We start from the raw sequence: 23,514 nt of genomic DNA, 5'->3' as shown, positions 1-23,514 counted from the left end.
TGTGACAAATAATCTCTTGAACTTGAACTTGAACTTAAGATGCACGTTAAAATTTGAGAAAACCTAAATAAAAGGAATAAAAAGCTTTTTTTGTTGTTGCCCTAATGGTTCCAATCCATTTTTTTTTTGTACAGATTTTAATTTGACAGTTTAGATGTGCATTGTACAGCACCATGTGAATCGTGTTTTTAACACTCGGTTAGTGGGACTTTGCTGCAGGATGTTGCACAATGAGATGCCAGGCTCTGAGGACGTGGCAAATAAATCCATGCCAAAGCTAGTTCTGCACAAAAACCTGCATTTGACCGCATATCTACCACTTTGTGGCCCCTGAGCCCCTTTTGGCTGTGGGGTTGGTTTACCTCCTGCTGCGGTGGAGTTTGTTTGTGACGCAGTTGGTTTGTGTGGCGTTCTGGCTATGCATTGCGCATTTCCTTGCATGGCCAGCAGAGGGCGCTGGGTCGGCTGCGCCTTTGCTCTGCATTATTCTCTTCCACAGACAAAGATGTAGATAAAAAAATAATAAAAAAATCTTACATTTGAAATTTTAAAATGAGCACTTAAGGTGCACATTTACAGTTTAAATTAAAGGACAGTTCAAAGTTGATCGAATTGTGATTTTTTTTTTTCACTGCTAATTAAGATTTTACTGTTTATTTGTGCATCATAAAGCAATCTGTGAACTGTTTTTTATAATGATAAATTATTAGGCAAATAGTTTTTCTTATTACATTTTACATTATTAAATACTTGACTTAAACCACATGAACTATATTATCTACTGATATATCTATCTATCTATCTATTTCAATTCTGTCTTAGGAACTTTATTTTACATATTTTGTTACACTGATGAAAGTATAATCCATTTCACTTTAAAAGTGGATTCAAATCCAATCGGCTTTATTTGCGTGAGGTTAGACTTACACATGGTTGTTGATTTTAAATTGTCAACACTGCTTTGCTGAAAAGTGACAGTTTATACAAAAAAACAACTCGACATTTCAATCCAAAATAGTCCCATGTCATAAAAAAAAATGTTTTAGCCCTAAACGCCGGGAAAAACAGCTTGAAAAGAAAAGGTTGTTTTGTTGGGTATAGTTAAAATTAAATATAAAAAAAAAAAAAAAAAAAGAAAAACAACAAGAACAACAACAGGCAATCTTTTGCATATAAACGACGTCTCGTTTGTGTCTCAGCAAAAAATAAAAATAAAAAATATTTTTCCCTGGTGAGATGTCGGATGAGATCTCCCCTCAAAGCTTCAGGACCAACCCCTGTGGAAGCACGACTCCAGGTCAGGAGGGTCAGTGGATGGAGGGTCAGTGGACGAGCCCTGGTCCAGGGTCAGTAGCCTTCGTTGTCCCAGGTCACCTCGTAGTCTGGATACACCACCTGGAGTTTCTCTGTAGACACCGCGTGGTTCGCTCGCCCAAAACCCTGTGACGCACAGAGGGAACGACGCCATTTTCTCATCATATAGAAATAATAATATACATGATATATAAACACAACAGACTTTACCCGAGTCCTAGACGTCTATATTAATACCAGACATTCTCAAACCATGGGGTGACTTGATATCGGACATTTAACACTGATAAATTGATTTCTGATTGACTGATTTTTATTTTTTTTTATTACTTTTGTACAATAGGGTTGATATTTATATCAGGATTTGTATATAATCATTGGAGCTCCTTCCATGCTCTGTTACATAATAAAACATATATGAACACATTAAATCACATGACACATAACACTTGGGGCGTTGACTCAAAAACAATAATAACAAATAAATATGAATGAAAAAGATCAATTATAAAATTAAACAATCATAATAATAAGGAAAAAAAAAAGAAAAAAAAAAGAAAAATTAGAACATCTGTTGACAAATTGCTGTTGTTTTAAGAATTTCGGGACCGTAAAAAAAGGCTGAGAATCCCTGGCTTTGGAGATATGTCAAGATTAGAGCCCGACCGACATATCCTGCATTATTTGACTTTTTTTGACCACATCACGATTGGCGGTTATGCAGCGCATGTGTCCCAATTTTTAAATGAGTATAATAAACAAAAAAACAATGATTAATTATCCTGCACTTGTCTGTTTTACACTACTTTTAAGTTACTCACTAAAATAAGCCGGACTATGCATTAAAAATCCATCCATGTTTGTTTACACTCGCGTTTAGACACGGGCACGGGTTATCAAAAAGGAAGCGATGCTGCGTTTATAAGGAAACTCAGAAGACGAATGTTTCGGAAGTGATGATGCATTCACTGAACTCAGAAAAAAAAATACAAAATAAATATTAAATTAAATATCATCTTTTACATTTTCTTTAGCTATTAAAACGTTCTTTGTGTGTTTTTTTTATACATATTTGTTTGCTTTTAAGTTCAATATCCTCAAATATAGAGACTTTAATAAAATACAAGTTTTTCAAATTGATTTGAAATTCTTGCAGTTGTTCACAAAATATTGGTCAAAACATCTGTGATCGGCGGGCTCTGACTCTCCAAACTGGGGATCGGCCCCCGAAAATCCGGCACCGGTCGGGGCTCCCGCAAAAAACAGCCACACCCAATGTTTTGTTTTCGTCACCATGGAGTAGCCGTAGACGTGGATCTTCTTGTTCTGGGTGTCATGTCGGATCCTTCCTCCCCCGATGCACTCGCAGTCCAGGTGTCCTCCCTTCTCCAGCTCCGCAGACACCTTGTCGTAGATGTCCGCTGCACAGAAGCACAGTAGCAGCACGGTTCCGAATTAATGTTGTGGGATTATTATTTTTTTTTTTCCAACCAACATCAGGACCCTCGTCTTCACTCAAAGTCACTTTATTACCTCAAATTTTTTTTTTTTTTTTTTCGGGGGGGTTGCATCCATATCATCCTGTTGATCCATATCAAACGTTTGACTGATCAACCTCCACATGGCGATGGAAGGAATTCTGTGTCACAATGCACGAATATATTTCACGAAATAATATATTTGTAATTTTATTCAATAGTTTATTTTACTGTAAGATCTTTGAATGTAAAAACAAATAATAAATCTACGTATCTGTCCGAAAATAAATAATGCAGTAAATAATGCCGTTTTACGATGTGATTAAATATTATTTCATTGTAGTGAGAGACACTGTCCAAATACTTCATTGCAGTTATTTACTAAATATTTCAATAATTTCTACACTTTCATAATAATGGACCCCGCCGCAAAACAATGAAAACAGCACATAAGAGCAGGGGCATTCACGACGACGAGCAGAAATATTTTTGGTTGATATTATGTCACACGAATACAATTGAAATGCCTGCGTCTGTGCGGAGCTGTGTAAGGATTTACCAACCACACTACACCATTAGTAGTGTGTTATTGTTGTTATATTGTTATTGTATATTGTTGTTGTTATTACTTTTCTCAAGATTCAAGATTTTTATTCGTCACTTACATATACATACTTTCATACATATATGCAGTGAAATGTAATGCAGCGCACCCGGTGATAACACACAATAGGGAAAAATAAATATTTCTAATAGACCGACTGACTGACTCCTAAAACGTAATACAGTAAGTTGAATACTTATAGAATAAAATAAAAATATATAGAATAAAATACAATAACAATAAAATAAAATGGAATAGATAGAGGGAAGATGCTTATGTATATACAGATATGTGCACTTCACCCCAGATTACGAAAAATGCCAAAAAATGTTGTTTAGCATTGTTTAAGGTCTTTCTGGGATGGATGAGGTTGGGCGTGTTTGAGTGGCGTCGCTGAAGTGACGCGTGCGCGTTGCTGAGTTTGTCCGAATCTTAAAACCCAGAAGCGGAGCCGAGCGACGAGCGGAGCCCCGGCCCAACCACGCGGGTCACCGGTGCCCGGTCAGGCGGGGCGACCTAACCCCGCCCCCCGGCGCCGGTACCGGCGATTCCGCTCGGTATCGGGTCTAAACCCGACGCCGCTCGGGAGCGAGCCGCCACCCACTCACCGTGGTACTCCGCCCACGCGTACCCGCGCACGATGTCGACCTCCGAGTCGTCCCCGTCCTCGGTGCTGTGGACGCGGATCAGGACGTACTTGAAGACGCCGCCCGGGTCGATGTCGGCGGGGGCGATGGTGGCCATGAGCGCCGCGGCCCGGGTCTGGGTGCACATGGCGGACGCGTCGTCGTCTCCGTGCCGCGTCTCGCCGGGCGCGCGCCGCTCCCGTCGGGGCCGCGGACCGCCGCTTCCGCAGGGCGGTGCATTGTGGGGCGTGGAGTTCGCGCGGCGTTTCTGCCGAGAAAGGAGGAAAAACTCGGGAACATTCCCGGCTCTTACCCGGAAACAAGGGGGGGGGGGGTGCAAATGATGGGGAGCTCGCTCGTTTACCCGGTTAACGGATGTGACGTCACAAACGTACGGCGGTACAGCGTCTCGTTTGCGTGTTTTTATTTTTCTTAAAAAAAAAAAAAAAAATCGAACTTCGAGAACTAAAACACTCTCGCTTTCGTGTTACGTTGGCATGCGTTTTGTAGCTTGTGGAATTGACTAGTTTTACCACGCAAATACACACTTTCTGCGGGCTTCCAAGTATTTTCTAATTTCTCTTTAATTTTTAATTTTTTTTCTTTTAATTAAAAGGACAACGGAATGTATTTTGCTCGGAAACACAGATTTCCGAGTTGTACGTGAATGCAGCATAACCAAGCGTCGCGGCTGTGGAAGTGTTTGAACTGCAGTTCAGCTAATGGCCGCTAGAGGCTGCTCCAGGAAACATCTGACTCGATGGAAGTCAAAGTGAAAAGAACGTGATCCACAGAAATAGACTCAATGTCCTTGATATCAACCTCAGAATGGGTGTCATTTATTTTCTCCCACACCATACATACTCAACCTATTTAATGGTGGTGAGTTTAGGTTGCCAACATGGTTTCAGTTAATTTTTAATCTACCCGGCAGTTAATTATAGGCAGATAGGGCCTGCAAAAAAAAAAAAAGACCGATGGGGTCCTGCCATGAAAAAAATTGGGAGGCCATGAAATAACACACACAGCCCGAGCGCACAGTAAAAACTGTTTAATCTGTTATTTCAGCGTACAAAACATAGAGTGAACAAGTAAATTGCACTGTAGCCACTAATGCACGTTTGGTCAAAAATTACCGTGAGGAACAATGCCAAAGCTCAATTACAGTATCGATGTATTGATTAGAATCTAAAATGTTCGATTCAATTAACGTAGAACTGTAACATCAACTTTTTTACTTTATTTTTCAAAAGAGAAAAAAACCCTTCATTAAACCAGAAGCCAGTGAGTCATTTTTTTTAATAATCACAAAATAAATAATAAATAATATTTTCCTTATGTCAATTGAATTAATTTAATTAACTAATTAAATTCATCACATTAAACTATTATTTTTTTTCAATTATAGTGTATTGCGCAGCGAGGGAAGATGGAGAATGACTCGGAAGAGTTGTTTCAGTGGTAAAACAAGAACAGGTTTATTATTCAAACAACCTCTGACGACCTTCGACATCAAGCACGTCTTAGCCAAAAAAAAACCTTCCCCCTGACCCTCACCTCATCTCCTCCCCCTTCACCCCGGGGCACCCTGGGAAACTACCCCAGGGACACCACAATATATATTTTTTTCTAACTATAGACAATGTCGACAAAGTCAAAGATCACACCAAATACAACATTTTTGACAAATACATCGATATAAATTATTTGACGATACAACACAGAAGATAAATTCAGAGTCAATCATTAAAAATGAGGATGGTATGGCCGAGCAGGTAGAGGTGTTGATTAGAACAACTAGAACAGTCTACGGCGTTCAGAAAATCCCTTAGCTGTGATGCAGCCTGAGAGACAACATTTAACTACATCGCGGTACTTATGACAACCAAAATCCCACGCCATACCTAGTCTGTTTTCAAAATATCCATAAAACATCGATGTATTGCAACTTTACATTATCCTCAACTGATTATTGCTATTTTACAATAAATTTCTGTGCAACAAAAGCAGGCAGTCTATAGTAAGAATATAAATACAACGTATGCATTCTAAGTGTTATTCTCATGTTGTGCACATGCAAACCTCCTTTTTGACCAAAAAAGAAAAAAAAAAAAAGCTAAGATTCTTAAATCCTTAAATGCTAAAATTGCAGTAATAAGCTACAGAGGTGGATCATTTCTGGAGTAAGCGAAAGTACTGTTTCCATGTTTTTGCTCTACCCGCGCACTCTTCCACACGGTTGACCCCAAATCCCGGAGTGGCAATTTCACTTTCCGTGACCTGGATTTCCACCTCTATTCTACGTGTCCGAAACAGACACCGTTAGATGACGTAGAGACCAGGAGGAGGAAAATAATGAAATGCTAGAATCTAATGAGGTAGTTGGAGCGTATCACTGGCATAAGTCTGCCCCGTGACTGGTTTAGGCAATCGGAAAGAAATGACAATCTCAGGACTTGCTATTAATGTAAAGCTGGCTTTACACTGAATCCGACAAACGACAAGGACAAATGCAGGAAGTCCATTCATTCCTATGGCTAGTCGGGTTCTGCGCGCAAAATGATATTATTTATGACAATTTATCATTATTGTTCAGCAAATAAGTGGATGTCACCATAATAAATCTCTTTTTACAGGAGTGAACGTTGCAAACACTATATAAAGTGTGTTTTAAATTCTCATTCATGCTAAATGGTAAACTCAATGGCGGGCCAACTACTCAGAAAAAAAACAAGCTCTCGCATTTCCCCGTGAAATTTTGAGGACCTGAAACCCAGACGCGGTTCACCCGACGGTCGCCGTGGGGAGGGGCGTGCGTTTTTCGGATTCGGTGTGAAGCCCGACTTCGGCGACGTCCAGGGCGGGGCTGCGGAGGGGGAGCCCGGTGGGACGCGCGCACTAGATGGCGCCCTCCCTCCCCTTCCCCCTCCTGCCAAACGCTCTGAGCAGGATGAAGACCGGGACTGCGGTGAGGAGGAGGGAGAGGAGGAAGAGGAGCGTCCCCCAGGCCCAGGGGGTCAGGGCCTTCCTCAGCGCCACGCCCTCCGCCGGCAGGAGGCTGCTCAGGCTGAGCATGTAGCCCAGCGCCCAGCCCACCGAGGTGTCCCCGGCCTGGACACATCAGGGCACAAATGGAATCACATATATATATATATATTTAAATTTTTCATGAATATCATATTTGAAAACCATGAGGTAAAACACATTTTGTCTTTACCAATAGAGAAGAGAGTACAGTACGTCCTTTAAGGGCCATACTGGTGTCAAACTGCGTTTCATCCATTCACGTAATAGTCAGCAGCCTAACATTTTTACATTGTCCCCAGCAATTTTCCTGATGATAACTGACATTTTTACATTTGTAATACTGTCCATTTTCGGGTTTTGGAAAATTGGAAACACATACAGTATTTTTAAAGTGTCTTTCTTCATTTTACCATATCTTGTATTTGTTCATTCCATTCGAAAAGGTGGAGGCGTCACCACTTTAACGAAAACAGAGACCGCATTAAAAATGGACAGAAACGTTAACCGTCAACAAGAAAATGGTCAGGGATGTAAAAAGAGATAAAGTAGTTCGACAAAAACGTATGACAAAAAACAAACCTAACATCCTTCCCCATTTTTTCGAAAAGTAAGAAAAACTGCAAATGTCCCGCCGGGTGGGAGGATGAAGCTTGATGGCTGCACAGTGTCTCACGGTTCCTTGGAATGCAGAGGGTCTTTTCGTGCCACTTCGCACCAAAGAAAGTCGGCGAACGCATCTTAGTAAACGTATGTTATCCGCACGGACCCTCGACCGGCGGCGACGAGGAGAACGTCTCACCTTTTTCTGGAAGCTGATGCGGGGGAAGGAGGCGTCGTCGAAGCCGTAGCCGCTCAGCATCAGGACCCTGATGAACACGGAGACGGGGCAGTAGTCCAGCAGGCGAGGCCTCTGCTCCGGAGCCACAAGCAGCATCTGCAACAGCAGCCAAAGTCCTGCTTCAACCCCAGGCTTCAATCTGTCTCTCTACCGACCTGTCTGTCTCTCTGTCTGTCTATCTATCTATCTATCTATCTATCTATCTGTCTGTCTGTCTGTCTGTCTGTCTGTCTGTCTGTCTGTCTGTCTGTCTGTTTGTCTGTCTATCTATCTATCTGTCTATCTATCTGTGAGTTATATAGCTGGATACAGCAGTTTGATGGATAGATACAGTATATAGATAGAAGTGTAGAACAAACAATAGATAGATCAAACAAATGAACAATAGATAGATAGAATGAACAAACGATAGACAGATAAAAGAAACAATAGATCGAATGAATGACAGCCGCACCCAACAAGTGAAAGATCGAACGAACTGAGGAGCGAACGAACAAACAAATGAACAAACAAACGATCGATCGAACAAACAAACAAACGAACGATCGATCGAACAAACATACGACAGACAGATTGAATGATAGATCGAATGATAGTTTCAACGAACGAATGAATACATTGATGAACGAATGAACAGGTAGATCGATCGAATGAACGATAAACAAATCAAGCAAATGATAGATTTGAACGAACGGGACGATAGACGGAACGACGGATGGAACCAAACGAACGGAACAAATTAATGATGGATTGATCCAACGACCTGGAGTCGTTTCTCTTTCCTGCACCATCCCAGCGCTGCGCGCCGTCCCCCCGCGCCCAGAGGCACACACGGGGGCTCTCTCATTCCAGGTACCTCTTCAAAGCTCATCCTGCAGACGGCCCTGGACGCCTCCTCCAGCCGGGAAGGCGTCGACACCGAGAGGCCGGTGACCCGCTCCAGGAAGGAGTGGGTGTAGTAGAAGGCGGAGAAAGCCTGAGAGACGCACGGTGGGGGGTGACAACGTCAGCGATTCCCTGGCTGTTAAACCTGTTTCCCCATCGCACCTTGGAGATACCGCACCGTCCCCATCGTCAGGGGCTTCAGCTGGACCTCGTACAGGATCCAGAGAGCTACGAGGCAGGCCCTAGGGGCGTTGGTGGGGATGGGGGGCTGCTAAAATGTACTGTTTTGCAGGAAATGATCGACCTTAAAGCGATTCACAGCTCCTTTAATGCACTTCCTTTCCGTTTCCTCCCACCATCAAAAAACATGTTTGTTCGGGGTTGACACTCCTGGAGTTCTGCGGCTGCCCACTGCTCCTTGGTATGGGATGGGCAAAAATGCGGAGAGCGAATTTTGCCCCAGAGGGATGAATAAAGTATAATTAATAATAAATATATAAAATACATTTTGCTCTTCACGCCAATGTCAGCCTCTTACATGGTTGATTTAGCCAATAATTACCAATACATTTTCATTTGGTATCTGCAATTGAATAAATGACCTTGGGAGCAGAACAAGGACAACTGAGGGCTTTACTAATTGCCAACACGGTCTTCAACTGTAAGAACCTTATTACCGTCCAATTTTGTGACGAACACCGCCCCCCCAGGATTAATAATAATAATAATAATAATAATAATAATAATAATAATAATAGTGCATATTTGGTTTCTCATCATAGAATTTTCCAAAATTGCAAAAATAGGGAAAATATTAAAAAAATAAAATAAAAAGGACTTAAAATGTGTGTGCCTACTGGTAATTTGACAGCAGTATTGTCCTTTTAACGGGGATGACCCCGTCACTAACAACAAGCTGTAACAGCGGTGCAACAGTTACGACCATTCTTTATTAACATCCATACTCGCTGATTTACGACCGAGCGCTCTACCCCCAAACCCTCCTCACCATGAAGCTGCCGGTGATGTTCGGCTGGAAGACCTTGTCGAAGGAGCAGCGGGAGAAGGGGCAGCCGTCGAAGGCGAACATCTCGGTCACGTTGCCCACGCAGTGCTCGTAGTGGCCGCCGCCCGTCACCGTCAGCCGGCCCCGGGGGTCGTACGGGGTCGGCCGCCGGTCCCACGTGCACGGAGAACCAAACACGCTGTCCAGGGTCACGGTGACGCTGTGACCCGCCGGGATGCACGGGTGGAACACCGTCCCCGCGTGGCCGCTGGACTGAGGCGGGGGGGAGATGGGAAGAAAAAGACAAGGGGAGGGCAGGAGGGAGATGGGGGTAGACGGACGTTTAAAGTAAGACAATAAAGGCATAAATAAAAAACGAGTTAAAAAATGTATATTGAATCAAAATGGAATTATGTTATAAGAAGTTGAATTGCTATGTTAAGAAGAGGGAGGGAAATAGACACAAAATCAAAGAAAAAACAACAAAATAAAAAAATATATGAATAAAAACGACGTAATAAATAATTCCGAAAAATGTAATTATTATTACAAGGACAAATATCACTGTAAGAAGAGGGAGGGTAAATAGATGCAGAAGCAAAACAATAAATGAATAAGAAATCACATTTTTATTCAAATTTAATTACTATTATTATAAATAATCCTTGTTACAAATTATTTAAACAAAATGCTATTTACTCACCTGATATGAACACACTATATGTACAGATTTTATATAACTTATATTGCAAACATGCACAATTTCCCACTTTTGTCAGTTGATTCTTGTTGATAATTGTTCATTGTTAATTTTTTTTGTCATATTGTATATTGCCAATCTTTTGTTAATTTTCCATTATTTACTTATTTTTTTAGGTTTATTTCATGTTGCCTTTTTAAATATATGTTTTATTGTTATTACGTTAATTTTATTACAGATTGTTTTCAATTAATTAAAAAAAATTCCAGGTAAAATAATAGAATTGTTATATGTAAATAAACCAATGCTTTCTTGCCTGGGGGGGGGATTGATCATCCCAGTAAGTTCATCGATTTGTAGGTTTCTGGAAGGCGTGGTCCTTTTCTGACTTTTTGGAGGTTTGGGGACCAGCTCCGTACCTGGACCAGATGGGCCTGCAGCCTCTTCAGGACCTGGTCGCGCCCGTAGCAGAGGAAGCTGTGTGTGTAGAGCGTGTAGTCCTGGCCGTACAGACGCAGCTGCACCCGGTCGCTCGCGTCCTCCACCTCGTGCTGCGTCAAGAATGTTATCTGGGTGGATGCTCCTCCGAAATCCAGCGCGCCCACTGTGGATCTGCCCGGGCTCAACCAGCGTCCCACAAAACCATACTGCACAGCAGGGGGGGAAAAGAGGTTAGAATTTGTGTTATTAGGTAGAAAGTAAAACAGCAGAGTGGAGTTTGTGTTTTTTTTTTTTTACAGGGTAGTATAGTATAGTATAGTATCGTATAGTATAGTATGGATTTAGCAGGGTAAAGTATAGTGGTATAGCATAGTATAGCATATAATAGTATAGTATAGTATAGTAGGTTTAGTGGTATAGTATAGTAAATGAACATATGATATACTAATAGTATGATCTTTAATAGTGTAGTATAGTATAGTGTGGGATAGTACAGCATAGTATAGTATGGTATAGTATAGTGGTATATTTTAGTATAGTATAGTGGTATAGTATAGTAAAGTTTGGTATAGTACAGTGGAATATGTTAGTATAGTATAGTATAGTATAGTATAGTATAGTATAGTTGTATAGTGTAGTATAGTGGTATAGTATAGTGGAATGATTTAATATATTACAGTATAGTATAGTATAGTATAGTATAGTATAGTATAGTATACTAAAACATAACATAGTATAGTATAGTATACCATAGTATATCATATCATATGATAGTATTGTAGTATGATCATAAAGTATTCAATAATAAAAAAAAAAAAGTATATATATAATAATAAAATATAGCATAACAGCTTAACATGGGAAGGAAACTCATAACCCCTGTGTTTGACCTATCACATGTCCATCCACCCATCCATCCACCCATCCATCCACCCATGCAACAATCCATCCATCCATCCATCCATCCATCCATCCATCCATCCACCCATGCAACAATCCATCCATACGTCCATCCATCCAACCATCCATTCATTCATCCAGGCTGTTATTACACAGGATGTCACGTTTGCTGTGACAAGGATAGCTGCCACTAGATGTCATCGTGCAGCCACTGCATCCATCCCATCCTTTCATCTCCAAAGCGGTTTTATTTGAAAGGCCAGAACAGGACAACACAGCAGGTGGAGGCCACACGGCACCTTGATGAAGTTCTCCAGGAGGTAGTTGACAGTGACCCAGCCGTAGGCTCCCTCCTCCAGGCCGCTCAGCACGGACGCTCCCTGGAAGCTGAAAGGATACGACTGGATCTTATGTCCCACCTCCTGCAGGATCTGAGCTGACTGCTCTGGACTGGACATCCTGGAAGGAGAAGGAGGGAGGAGAAGGAGGAAGGAGAAGGACGGAGAAGGAGGAAGGAGAAGGAGGGAGGAGAAGGACAGAGGAGGAGGAAGGAGAAGGAGAGAGGAGAGAGAAGGAGGAAGGAGAAGGAGGGAGGAGAAGGACGGAGAAGGAGGAAGGAGAAGGAGAGAGGAGAGAGAAGGAGGAAAGAGAAGGAGGAAGGAGAAGGAGGGAGGAGAAGGACGGAGAAGGAGGGAGGAGAAGGAGGAAGGAGAAGGACGGAGAAGGAGGAAGGAGAAGAAGGGAGGAGAAGGAGGGAGGAGAAGGAAGGAGAAGGAGGGAGAAGAAGTAGGGAGGAAAAGGACGGAGGAGAAGGAGGAAGGAGAAGGACGGAGAAGTAGGAAAAAGAAGGACAGAGGATTTAGACTTTACATATACCATATATTTACAGTATATATATATATATATATAGATAAAGATATAGATATATAGATATATAAATATAGATATATATATAGATATATAGATATGATATTTGATAAATATATGTATATATATCAAATATCATACATACACATATAAATATGATATTTGATATATGCATACTATATGTCTACTGTATATGTTGACTAAAACCTTTTAGAGATTCAAATAATTCATCCTTATTAATCACATCTGTGAGAGAAACATGCACATGATCAATTCTTTGAATGCTGTTTCACATGTTTTATCTAGTACAATAGGGTTTTGTATGTTATGTAGCTTTTAAAACACATTGCCTCTGGGTTTTAATGAGTCTCTCAGAGTTTATATGAAGGGACCTGTTTTCTAAACAATGCCTATTGTCGTATTGAAAAAACCAGATCACATCCCATCCTCACTCAACCTTGTGTGGAGATAAGGGTAACTTGACAGAGCATTGTGTGTTTGTTTTATGGCATGGTGGGATTGTACCTGTGACCTGAGTTTGACTGTCAAACCGCTGTACGAGCTCTTATCATTGATTCGATTTGATCAATCGATGACTGAGGGGGCATAGTCCTGTAAATGACACCTGACAAATGACACCTACACAACCTTTCATCGGTCTAAAGCCCTCTTCACCAGAGGCAGGGGCAGACAGAGGAGCAGACTCAGCTCTGAATCTTTTTCTGCAGAATAAATATCTTTAATACGCTCAGTTTTTTTTTTGTGTAGCGGGCAGATTAACCTCACCGACCACGCAGGAGAAATTCTCCAATACATGATAATAGTGCGATGAATCATGATTTTTAATCGGACTAAATTGTGACCATATATATATATATACAGTATATATATATAAATGAAACTGAAATATGACTGTGGACGCCAAGGGGGCGTGGTCAAGCCGGCACTGCAGACAGGCGGGGCAGGCTCCCATCCCGCGACCGCTTAGCTGCTTCGAAAAGGTGCTCTAGATCTGGTCCAGTGGTCAGAGCCGTGCCAGCAGGCATTTGTCAGATTAAAGGCAGCTCTCTGTGGCGAGCCTGTACTGCACACCCCTAACTTTCTCTGCCTTTCTGGTGCTGTACCTCAGCCACAAGCTTGTAGAGTGGGAAATGAGGTAAAGCTCGGTAGAGAAGGAATGTCTGGCGATAAAGTAGGCGGTCACCACCCTCCACTACTGCCTCCTGGGTAGGGTCTTCACCCTCTGTTCGGATCCGCCCCGCTACAATGGCTCCACCGCATGAAAGACAGCAATGCGCAGATCCCCCCATGGGGGTAATAGAGGAATCTACGAGCGAATGGTCCAGCCCCATCATTTCAGGAACGTGAACGCGGTGTCAAAGTTCGATTGCCTACCCGATGCTCCGTGTCGACAAGCTTCTCGACCGGTTAGGTACGGCTCATTTTTGTATGACGATGGATTTTACCAAGGGCTCATGGCCGGGTGGGCAAGCGGTGCGCCAACCCAAAGAAGTGTGCGGTTGGGTGGAGGGAGGTCCGGTATCTGCGGTACCCCTTTGGGGACGGCCTGCTCCGACCCCAAGTGGATAAGACTGCCGCGGTTGCGAACACGCCGAGACCCAAGACTAAGAAGGAGGTAAAGCAGTTTTTGAGGCTGGCCGGATACTATAGGAGGTTTGTGTGTCGGAATTTGCAGCACTGTCCAGCCCCTTGACCGACTTAACTTGAAAATGTGCTCCAGATACGGTCCAGTGGTCAGAGCCGTACCAGCAGGCATTTGTCAGATTAAAGGCAGCTCTCAGTGGCGAGCCTGTACTGCACACCCCTAACTTTGCTCTGCCTTTCTGTCTGCAGACGGACGCGCCGGACAGGGGGCTTGGGGCCATTATGTCCCAGGAGGTCGAGGGTGTGGACCGGCCGGTGCTGTACCTCAGCCGCAAGCTTGTAGAGTGGGAGACGAGGTACAGCTCGGTAGAGAAGGAATGTCTGGCGATGAAGTGGGCGGTCACCACCCTCCACTATTACCTCCTGGGTAGGGCCTTCACCCTCTGTACGGATCCGCCCCGCTACAATGGCTCCACCGCATTGAAGACACCAATGCACGGATGACCCAGTGGTACCTGGCCCTACAACCCTTTAACTTCCGGGTGATCCACAGGCCAGGTGCCCAGATGGTTGTAGCAGACTTCCTCTCCCGCTGTGGGGGTCGGGTGTGACAGTGCGACAGTGGGGGTATGTGGCGGACCACGGGGGCGTGGTCAAGCCGCCACTGCAGAGACAGGCGGTGCAGGCTCCCATCCCGGGGCTTATCAGCTGCTGCGGATCGGGCAAATCAACGGAGGGACTCCACTGATTTGCCCGATGCCAAACCTAGGAAATAATAAATGTTTTCTTGTCAGCCCAGTGAGGATCTCCATGCTTGCGGGACATGTTGGACCAGGCGAGACGAGCCCGATATGCAAGCCGCCGGACATGTCACGGCTGGAGCGCACTTAAGCGTCGAGCAACAGATTATATTCATATTGGCCTGCGAGCCGTTGATTTTCTATTTTGGCCCACGAGCTACCGTTTCCTTTCAAACTGAAGTTAACTACACGTCAACCGGTGCTGTTTCGCCTCCACCCGCTTCCTCTTCCTCGTCCCGTGGCCGTGCGCCAGAACACACCTCCGCACTGACGCTGTCGCCCAGTTTCAACAGTAGAACGTGACCTCACGGTGAGTAGAAAAACCAAAAGTCAAGTTATGGTGTCATTGCGATTAACGATGAATGATTTAATTGTTGTTTTTGTTCATTTTATTAAGCCTCTTTCATCATGAGCTTATGATGGTGTTAAAAGATACAAGAACTATCTATTGATCTTGAACAGTGGAACACATCCAGACAGACAGTTCATTTGCCTCGAGCCAACTGATGGAAACGCCCCTTATATTAAGGATCGGTTGGAAATTCTGTGGAATAATGTGGTTGTGCAAACAAAGGATTCCACAAAGTGATCTTTGATTGGCAGTTGCGATTACGTAACCCGTAACAGCTCTCTCTGTATTATGCCCACACCTGTGAACCGTCTCTCGGAACCATTTCCTGCTTTCACGACCAAAACTTCAGTCCCTTGAATCAAAGGAATACGCCTCTAAGTTGACTTTTAGTCCTGGGTGGTTTTACTAAACGACAGGTTTCCTGGACACGTGGTGACATCGGGATGTGTTGGTTTGTGACTGTGCTTTGGTTCACACGCAGACTGTCCTGAGCAGATGGAAACGGTCAACATCTCCTCTGGTATCAGGGATTGATTTGAATGTGAAATATATGCAGATGAAGGTCCATGCAAAATAGATAAATTCCGATAAACCAAATTCACCTCTGCTCTACGAGTGCAAAGAAGTGGTCTGATATCCAACATACAATGGTTAAAGGAAAATTTAATTAAATAAAATTAAATTACAAGCCTACCCCTTGCATCAGAAGTGTGCATCACCCTTTATCCATTCCAAAAATGTATCCTGTGCACAGAATCACAGAATTAGAAGCAGAGAATTTTTGTATATCCGGAATATTTTTACAAATATTCAAATATATTCAAAATTACTATTTCTGTTTTGTATTTTTGGGCTATTTGTGTATATTTGACACATTTTTATTGTTTTATTTTTGAGACTGTTAAGCCTAAAAAACATTTTTTTCTTTTTATTCTGATTGCGATTTTGATTCAGAGTTTTTATCTGATTCTGGTTCTGATTTTGAATCAGATTTTGGTTCAGATTCTGTGTCTGTTGACGCTTCAGAATAAAAGAAGGATTCCGAGGATTCATGACAGCGGAATAGCTCACCACACACACACACACACACACACACACACACAGTGACTCACTCCAGGAGCCTCATGCCGGCCGTGGCGCCCAGGTAGACAGGTGTGAGGTGATGTTTGTTTTTGGGGATGTCCACCAGGGCCTGGTCCAGGCAGGTCTCCAGGCTCCTCCCCGCCGCTCCCTTCTGGCCCACGTAGCTGGAGATCCCGCCCCCTAATCAACGGAACACAAGCCCCCCATTACATAATCCGCTTGCTTTTCGGGGGAAGGATTTGCACACACACACACACACACACACACACACACACACACACACACACACACACACACACACACACACAAACACACACACACACACACACACACACACACACAAAAACAGGGATGTTTGTGTGTGTGTGACCACTGTGACTGACATCCGCCCGGTTGCCAGATGTGCACGCCCATGAGAGCCCCAGAGGTGCTGAGCAGCGTTCTGTCACATCCACGGCTCAGCCCGGGAAGCTGCTTTGACAGCCCAAATATGGATGTCAAAACGATGTGGCTTGTTGATACGGGGACATGTAGGACCGGCTGGCTCGCCTTAAGCTTTTATTTTTTGTAATATTTTTATGCGCACGTGTAAATAATATGTGATAGTCTTTTTTTTTTTGTGCCAGTGGTAGGATGTTGTTTTAAAGAAAGGCTGCTTTTCTTACTTTAAAGTGGTAATCCGTAAGATAATATTGTAAAAAAAAAAATTATTAATTGAAATTCTATGTATATTTGCCTATGCTATTAACATTGTTGGTGGCAGGGTCCCCCGAGAATAGTGTCTTCATCTCCATCCCCCTATGAAGAAATGGTATGAAAACAATATTTTGGAGGTTGTTTCTTAATCCCTTTGAGACACACATGCATGTGTGTCTCAAAGGGATTTGTACTATTTCAAAGTACAACTTTTGGGTTTAATCAAAAAATATATATATTATTTATAATTATACCGTATACCTTGCACTTTTAAATACTAATACTTATTAAAGGGCTTTTGAAGATTTTTTTATTTTAAGAACGGTCAACAAATAGCTTTCCCAAAAACAAACAGCAAACAAACAAACATCTGTTTGATCTGTTTTACATGTGCATTATGTGTGTTTTTTGTTTGTTAGGTCTTATGTTCTTTTAAATTGTACAGCACTTTGGGTCGACGTGGGTTGTTTATAACAATCAATTTCCCTTAAAAGAAATCAACACATCGTGGGACTACGTGGCGTGATGTGTCTCACCCTTCACGTGACACTCGCTGTGCTGGGCGACCACCCCGGTGCCGTTCTGCTTGTCTGACGGCCACCTGTAGACGTACATGGCCGTGTGGGAGGACCCGGCGTCCAGGACGATCCCATACTGAGAGGGGTGAGACGGGTGGGGGGGGTGGAGACGGGTGAGGAGAGAGCGGCGTATTACATTACATAACATTACATTACATTACATTACGAAATGGCAATAGTGGCGCCGCCCCTTGCGGTCGCCTGCGCCGGCTCTCCGGTCGGGGTCTTATACACCAGGAGGTGTAGTTGCAGAGCCTGCAGGATCATGAAGGATCCTCATCACCCCAACAACGGACTGTTCCAGCTGCTGCGGTTGGGTAAGCGCCTCCGCAGTCACACAGCGAGAACAGAGAGACTGAGACAGAGTTTCTTCCCGCAAGCTGTAAGAACTGTCAACGCTGACCTCACCAGGGGTCCTCACTGAGACACACACACAGGCTCCACTACTTCACTGTACTGTATGTAGCAGACTGTACCGCATACTGTGTCACTGTTCTGTTGGTTGTTCGGTTGTTACCGTATTGCTTCGCCGTACTGTTGTATACTGTGCTGTATATCTCACAAACACTACCTCACTTTATTCACACGCCACTTGAATGCACATATCTGTATATACATAAACGGCCTATCCCATATACATAAGCCTATTCCCTTTATCTATTTTGTACCCCCACTCTGCATTACCCTTGAGTTCTTATTTTATTTTATTCTATATATTTTTATTTGATTCTATAGTATTCGACTGACTGCATTACGTTTAAGGAATCAGTTAGTTGGTCAAGTAGAAATTCTTAGGTAGCTACTGTGTTCAGTACGGGACATATCGTGTGTAATCACCGGGTGCTTGCATTGACATTTCACTGCATATATGTATGAAAGTATGTATATGTATGTGACGAATAAACCTCTTGAATCTTGAATCATCAGGTCATTTAGCAGATGTTTTTGTCCAAAGAGACTTACTCATGAGATACCTCATGAGAAAGAGAAGAGTAAAAGGGGATGGAGATCCCTATCAGATAGAGGTAGGGAGGGTAGTTTTATCATTATTATTTTTTCATTATTTATTATTTATTTATTTTAAATTATTATTATTATCATTATTATTAGGGGTCCACACCCCAGGAAGAACATCAAGATGCCAAGAAGAAAGTAGTTGGGAAGTAGTAGAACGTTGAGGCCATTTGATTCGTTTGAGGAGCTTTGTGACAACATCGTCCGCAGTGACGTAGTTTAAGTACAAATCCAAGCGTCGTCTCTCGGAACTCATCCTCATCCAGCCACCCGCTACGCCAAGACAGACAACTTGAGCCGATGCTGTGTTTCAAGGAAACTTGGAAAGCTGTGACTCGTGCTGCGTTTCACAAACCCGTATAACTATAATGCGTCACAGGAGGTGTTTTAGCACCGCAGGGAAGTTCTAAGAACCTTTGGAGGAACCGCCCGTGTCTTTTGTGTGTCTTTTACACCGTTCTTGAGGGAAATTTAAACTGAACCACACGAGAGGAACATTCAGAGACCTCAGTGCTTGGTGACTGGTCCAGACGTGAATTCCCGGTGATTGGTGGAACGCACGAGCGCTAGAAATACTCGTGAGACATGAGATACTTCATTTAAAGTACATGTGTCTTTATTTATACAAAGTTTATTTAAAAAAAACATTAAATGTAAAGGCACTTTAAGGCTGATCACGGCATTTCCGAAACTCTGAAAATTGTACCTGTCCAGACTCTGCTGGACTGTCCGTATTGCAGCTTGCAGCTATATTTATTATTATTATTATTATTATTATTATTATTATTATTATTACTATATTTTTGTTTTGTAAGGGGAGCTTCTTTGCATTAAGGGATGGTGAAAAATGAGCCCAACCGTGTGTGTGTGTGTGTGTGAGGGCGGGCGGGAGAGTAAACAGTAAATAAGTGAGGGTAAAAGGAAAGTGGCGTCGTTTCGTTATTTCCTCATAAATGTTGTAATGGACCTTGCATGAAATGAGGGAGCTAACCTTACGACTCCAAGTCTGCTTCACAATCAAGGAGAGCACCCTGCACTGCTGATTACAGTGACACCGTCGAAGCTGCCTTGCGACCGAGAGGCGAAGCCGCCCTTCACTTCTGACTTATCGCACCGTACCAGACGGCCCCGTCGACGTGGCCCAGGCGGCGTTCCCGCTGAAGTAACAACCCACTTGACGTAGTCAATACAGGGTATAACCCCCCCCGCACAACTGAGTTGGGGGGGAGATGCTCTTTACTGCTCTGTGCGACTTGTGGAGAGCTTCCCAGCCGATTAATATTCCATGCAATGAACTGAGGCTAAGTGACAGTTGTTGTATTTTCTGTTCAACCTCAACCACCTCACCCCACGCATCGAGCGAGAACCTCCACCACAATGTTCTGTATAATTATGGTGAGTGGTCCCTTCCTTGAGACGTCCGACCGGACACCCCGAGAAACCGAATCCCACTTATCAGGATTGAACGAAGGGGATTGGAATTTTTCGCGTGAGCTAATCATGCGTTTGACAGAATCGGAGTGGCGGTGGAGTGGCGGTGTCGCCCGTGGACGGGGGGGAGGGGGGTTGGAGGCGTGGTTGGTGTGAACTTCACACCGTGACCTTTTGAACGTGAGACCCTCTCTTGTCCTCATGACTCGGACCCCCACGGATCAGGGTTTGAACACTCACTGCAGGCTCACTGATCAATAATGTATAAATAATATTTAGATACATATATATATACTGTGTATACGGTATATTTTATACATGTGAAAATATAGTCATAAAATATGATACTATAATCTAAATTTTATAATATATACTATTTCACATTATATGAAAATATGAAATACAATCCATGGAATATATAAAATAATAATAACCATGTACAAAGTGATATACTACAAAGTTACTGAAACCTGTTAGTGATTATAGTGAGTCCTGGTGGTTGATAAATACATCCGGATGATTACAAATAGAGAAAGAGAGAGAGAGAGAGAGAGAGAGAGAGAGAGAGAGAGAGAGAGAGAGAGAGAGTATATATTCTTTATAGTAAAATAAATCCTATGCAATCTATCTGTATTACTTAACAACTCGTTTATTTATTCATAATTTGATGCATTATATCTCCTTCTGCTTAACGATATATCCATTTTTTGTTTATTTTAAAACGCTTTCGTAATATCGGACAATTCGGCATTTAGAATTTGAAATTTGATAAGAGAGAAGATTACAAGAAGATTTTTTTTTTTAAAGCGGCGAATGTTATTTTCGTTTGGAGCAGCGAACGCGCGCCGCAGCCGCAGCCTCGCAGCGTGGGGCGCGCCTCTTAGGTTACCGCACATGATCCCGCACCAACTGCTCCGCTCCCAAAAATACCCCCGCGGGGAGGGTGGGGGGAGACGGGGGAGGCGGGGAGCGACACTCACCGCGCGGCCGGGTTCCTCCTCCATCTCCCGCGTGGGAACCGTGAGCAGCACCATCGCCACGACCCCGAACAGCAGCAGCGCGACGGGCGCGACTGGAAACACCGGATCGTGAGCCATGGCTGCAAATCCCAAGACGCGTCTTTTGTTGTTGTTGTTGTTGTTGTTGTTGTTGTTGTTGTTGTTGTTGTTGTTGTTGTTGTTTTAACTTTCCTATAAGTCCTCGACGGGTCCGCCCCTGTTTTACATTGCACGTCCAGATAATTTAGGTAAAAAAAAAAAAAAAACCAATAAAAATGAAGATGCGCGTTTTCCCCTCCACGCTGGGATGAATGGTGGATGTGCGTGTGTGTGCGGTGGTCCAAACGCCTCTTTCTCTTTCTTCTGCCGGTGAATGACCGGCTCCCGGGATACTGGTGCCAGGCGGGGGAAAAATGTCATTATGGACTCCGGGCTGCGGAAAGTGCAGCTCATTCCCATGCACCGGTGAGGGACAGGGTGGGGCCCCCGCCTGCGCCAAACGTAGGGCTTTGTGCGATAGTGCACTGAGTCGTGTGTGAGTTCTAACTGTAAAGTCAAAACTCTCCAAGTTGAGGCTCAGGCCGATGTAAAATGTTGTTTGGGGGCCCCTATTGCGTGAAACTATGTTGGGGAGGATTCCGAAGCCTCTAGGGTGGTGCGGGGACATGCGTTTAACATGTCTTAAAATGCACCAGATTGATGCGTTTTAAGAGGAGAAGAGGCTGGATCCGTGAAAAAGAAAAATCCATAACGTCTTAATTGTCAATTCAAATCAAACATTTGAAGTTGACCCCAGTGATTTAAACCTACAGAAAATGATGGTAAACGGGAAACACCGGGGGCCCCCCTACACCAAGAAACTCCTGAAAACTTACAGGATTTACCCATTCTGCTGTATAACATCTCCTAAATGCGCAGAAACGAGACAAATGCTGCATTTCCCCTCAAATGTGTATTTTAAATGTGAGCAACGCATCCGTTAAGGAATCAAAATGTAGGTAAACTTTGCAACTGATAAATACTAAACATATAGAAAATATTGCCCCTCCCCCCTAACAAAAAAAGTAAATAAGGCCATTACACAGAAGGGCAGTTGGCTACCAAGAGAGACCGGTCATTTTAATGAAAGAAAAATTCTAATAGTAATAATAAGGCAGCAATAAGGCAATTAAATGGCAGCTTGGGGGCCCCTGGTGGCTTCGGGGGCCCTATGCAACAGCACAGTCCGCATAGCATTTAGAGGCCCTGGCTCGGGATGTATCCTGTGTTGGCAGAGCAGCAGCTTGGTGTCTGCAGCCCACACAGCGCCCACCCACCCGGGCTCAAATGTTTTGCTGCTGTCGTTGTTGTTCACGTCCCAAATCTGCATGTGAATGCTGCGCCAGAGCCTGAGTCGCACAATCATTTCCTTCTTCATTTGAATGGACAAGGATGGCATGGAAATGAAGCTTCAGCAGGGGCCAAAACCAACTTACTCACCAGGCTTTCCCACTGCATTTATAATTATTATTATTATTATTATTATTATTATTATTATTATTATTATTATTATTATTATTATTATTATTATACGATCCTGTTGTTATTATTATTATTATTATTATTATTATTATTATTATTAGTAGTAGTAGTAGTAGTAGTAGTAATAGTAGTAGTAAGTTAACTTAAGATACAGTTTTAAATTTTTAGTTTAGATTTTACACAACCCACAACAATACAAGCAACCACTGCCACCTTTATTGGTCCCAGTCCTTTTGTCCTGTGCATGTAATAGATTTTTTGGGGGGATGTTCTGTTAATATTTTGTATACCTGGATTTTTGCTTTTTATTATTTGGCGCTTTTTTTGTTTGGAATTTGGCCATGTTTGTACATTTGGCTTCTCCTGCTTTGTTTTTGACTGCAAGTTTGTTATGCAAATTGTCTTTTCAGCAATGCACTGATCTGGGATCTGGTAACCCAGCATGTGAAAATATACTTCTGGATTCAGATTTTCAACTCAAGAGTCATTTCTTTGAAATATTGCATTACAGTTGATTGCTTTCCATTGCCTATTTTTACTGAATAATACGCAGAATCTCCAACCTTTTTGTTTTTATTCAAAAATATCTGTGTTGATCAGAAGAAGAGCGCAAAAAAAGGCTGTAGTAAAAATGTGCTCTGATATTATATATTCTTAACAGAAAACAATTAAGTATAAACAGGAGAGACAACGCTAAAAGAAGGAATACGTTAAAATATTGAAAAACAAACCAAAAAATATATGACTATT

General features: G+C 42.9%; 2 protein-coding genes across 2 annotated transcripts; both read right to left on the bottom strand.

The window, feature by feature from the left end:
* Nucleotides 1-902: 902 nt before the first annotated feature.
* Nucleotides 903-4,219, bottom strand: phpt1 (phosphohistidine phosphatase 1). The gene is made up of 3 exons (XM_080017535.1): nt 4,005-4,219; nt 2,608-2,735; nt 903-1,440 (listed from the first exon to the last, which is right to left on the bottom strand). Exons 1-3 carry the CDS (start codon nt 4,168-4,170, stop codon nt 1,348-1,350), a joined length of 387 nt encoding a protein of 128 aa, XP_079873661.1. The 5' UTR covers nt 4,171-4,219; the 3' UTR covers nt 903-1,347.
* A 2,701-nt stretch (nt 4,220-6,920) lies between these two features.
* entpd2b (ectonucleoside triphosphate diphosphohydrolase 2b) lies at nt 6,921-21,342 on the bottom strand (the record flags this gene model as incomplete). The annotated part of the gene is made up of 9 exons (XM_080017710.1): nt 6,921-7,133; nt 7,849-7,983; nt 8,744-8,863; nt 9,782-10,051; nt 10,898-11,125; nt 12,119-12,278; nt 16,556-16,706; nt 17,759-17,876; nt 21,226-21,342. 9 exons carry the CDS (start codon nt 21,340-21,342, stop codon nt 6,921-6,923), a joined length of 1,512 nt encoding a protein of 503 aa, XP_079873836.1.
* Nucleotides 21,343-23,514: the final 2,172 nt, after the last annotated feature.

The sequence above is a fragment of the Zeus faber genome (genome assembly GCF_960531495.2).
Source record: "Zeus faber genome assembly, chromosome: 17".
NCBI lineage: Eukaryota > Metazoa > Chordata > Actinopteri > Zeiformes > Zeidae > Zeus > Zeus faber.
This window is presented reverse-complemented; position numbering and strand designations above follow the sequence as displayed.

Coding starts and splice junctions, on each gene's coding strand:
- phpt1 (XM_080017535.1), bottom strand. CDS start 4,170: ATGTGCACCCAGACCCGGGCCGCGGCGCTCATGGCCACCATCGCCCCC. Junction 2,736..4,004: donor CGCGTGGGCGGAGTACCACG/GTGAGTGGGTGG, acceptor GCTTCTGTGCAG/CGGACATCTACGACAAGGTG. Junction 1,441..2,607: donor ACGTCTACGGCTACTCCATG/GTGACGAAAACA, acceptor TGTGCGTCACAG/GGTTTTGGGCGAGCGAACCA.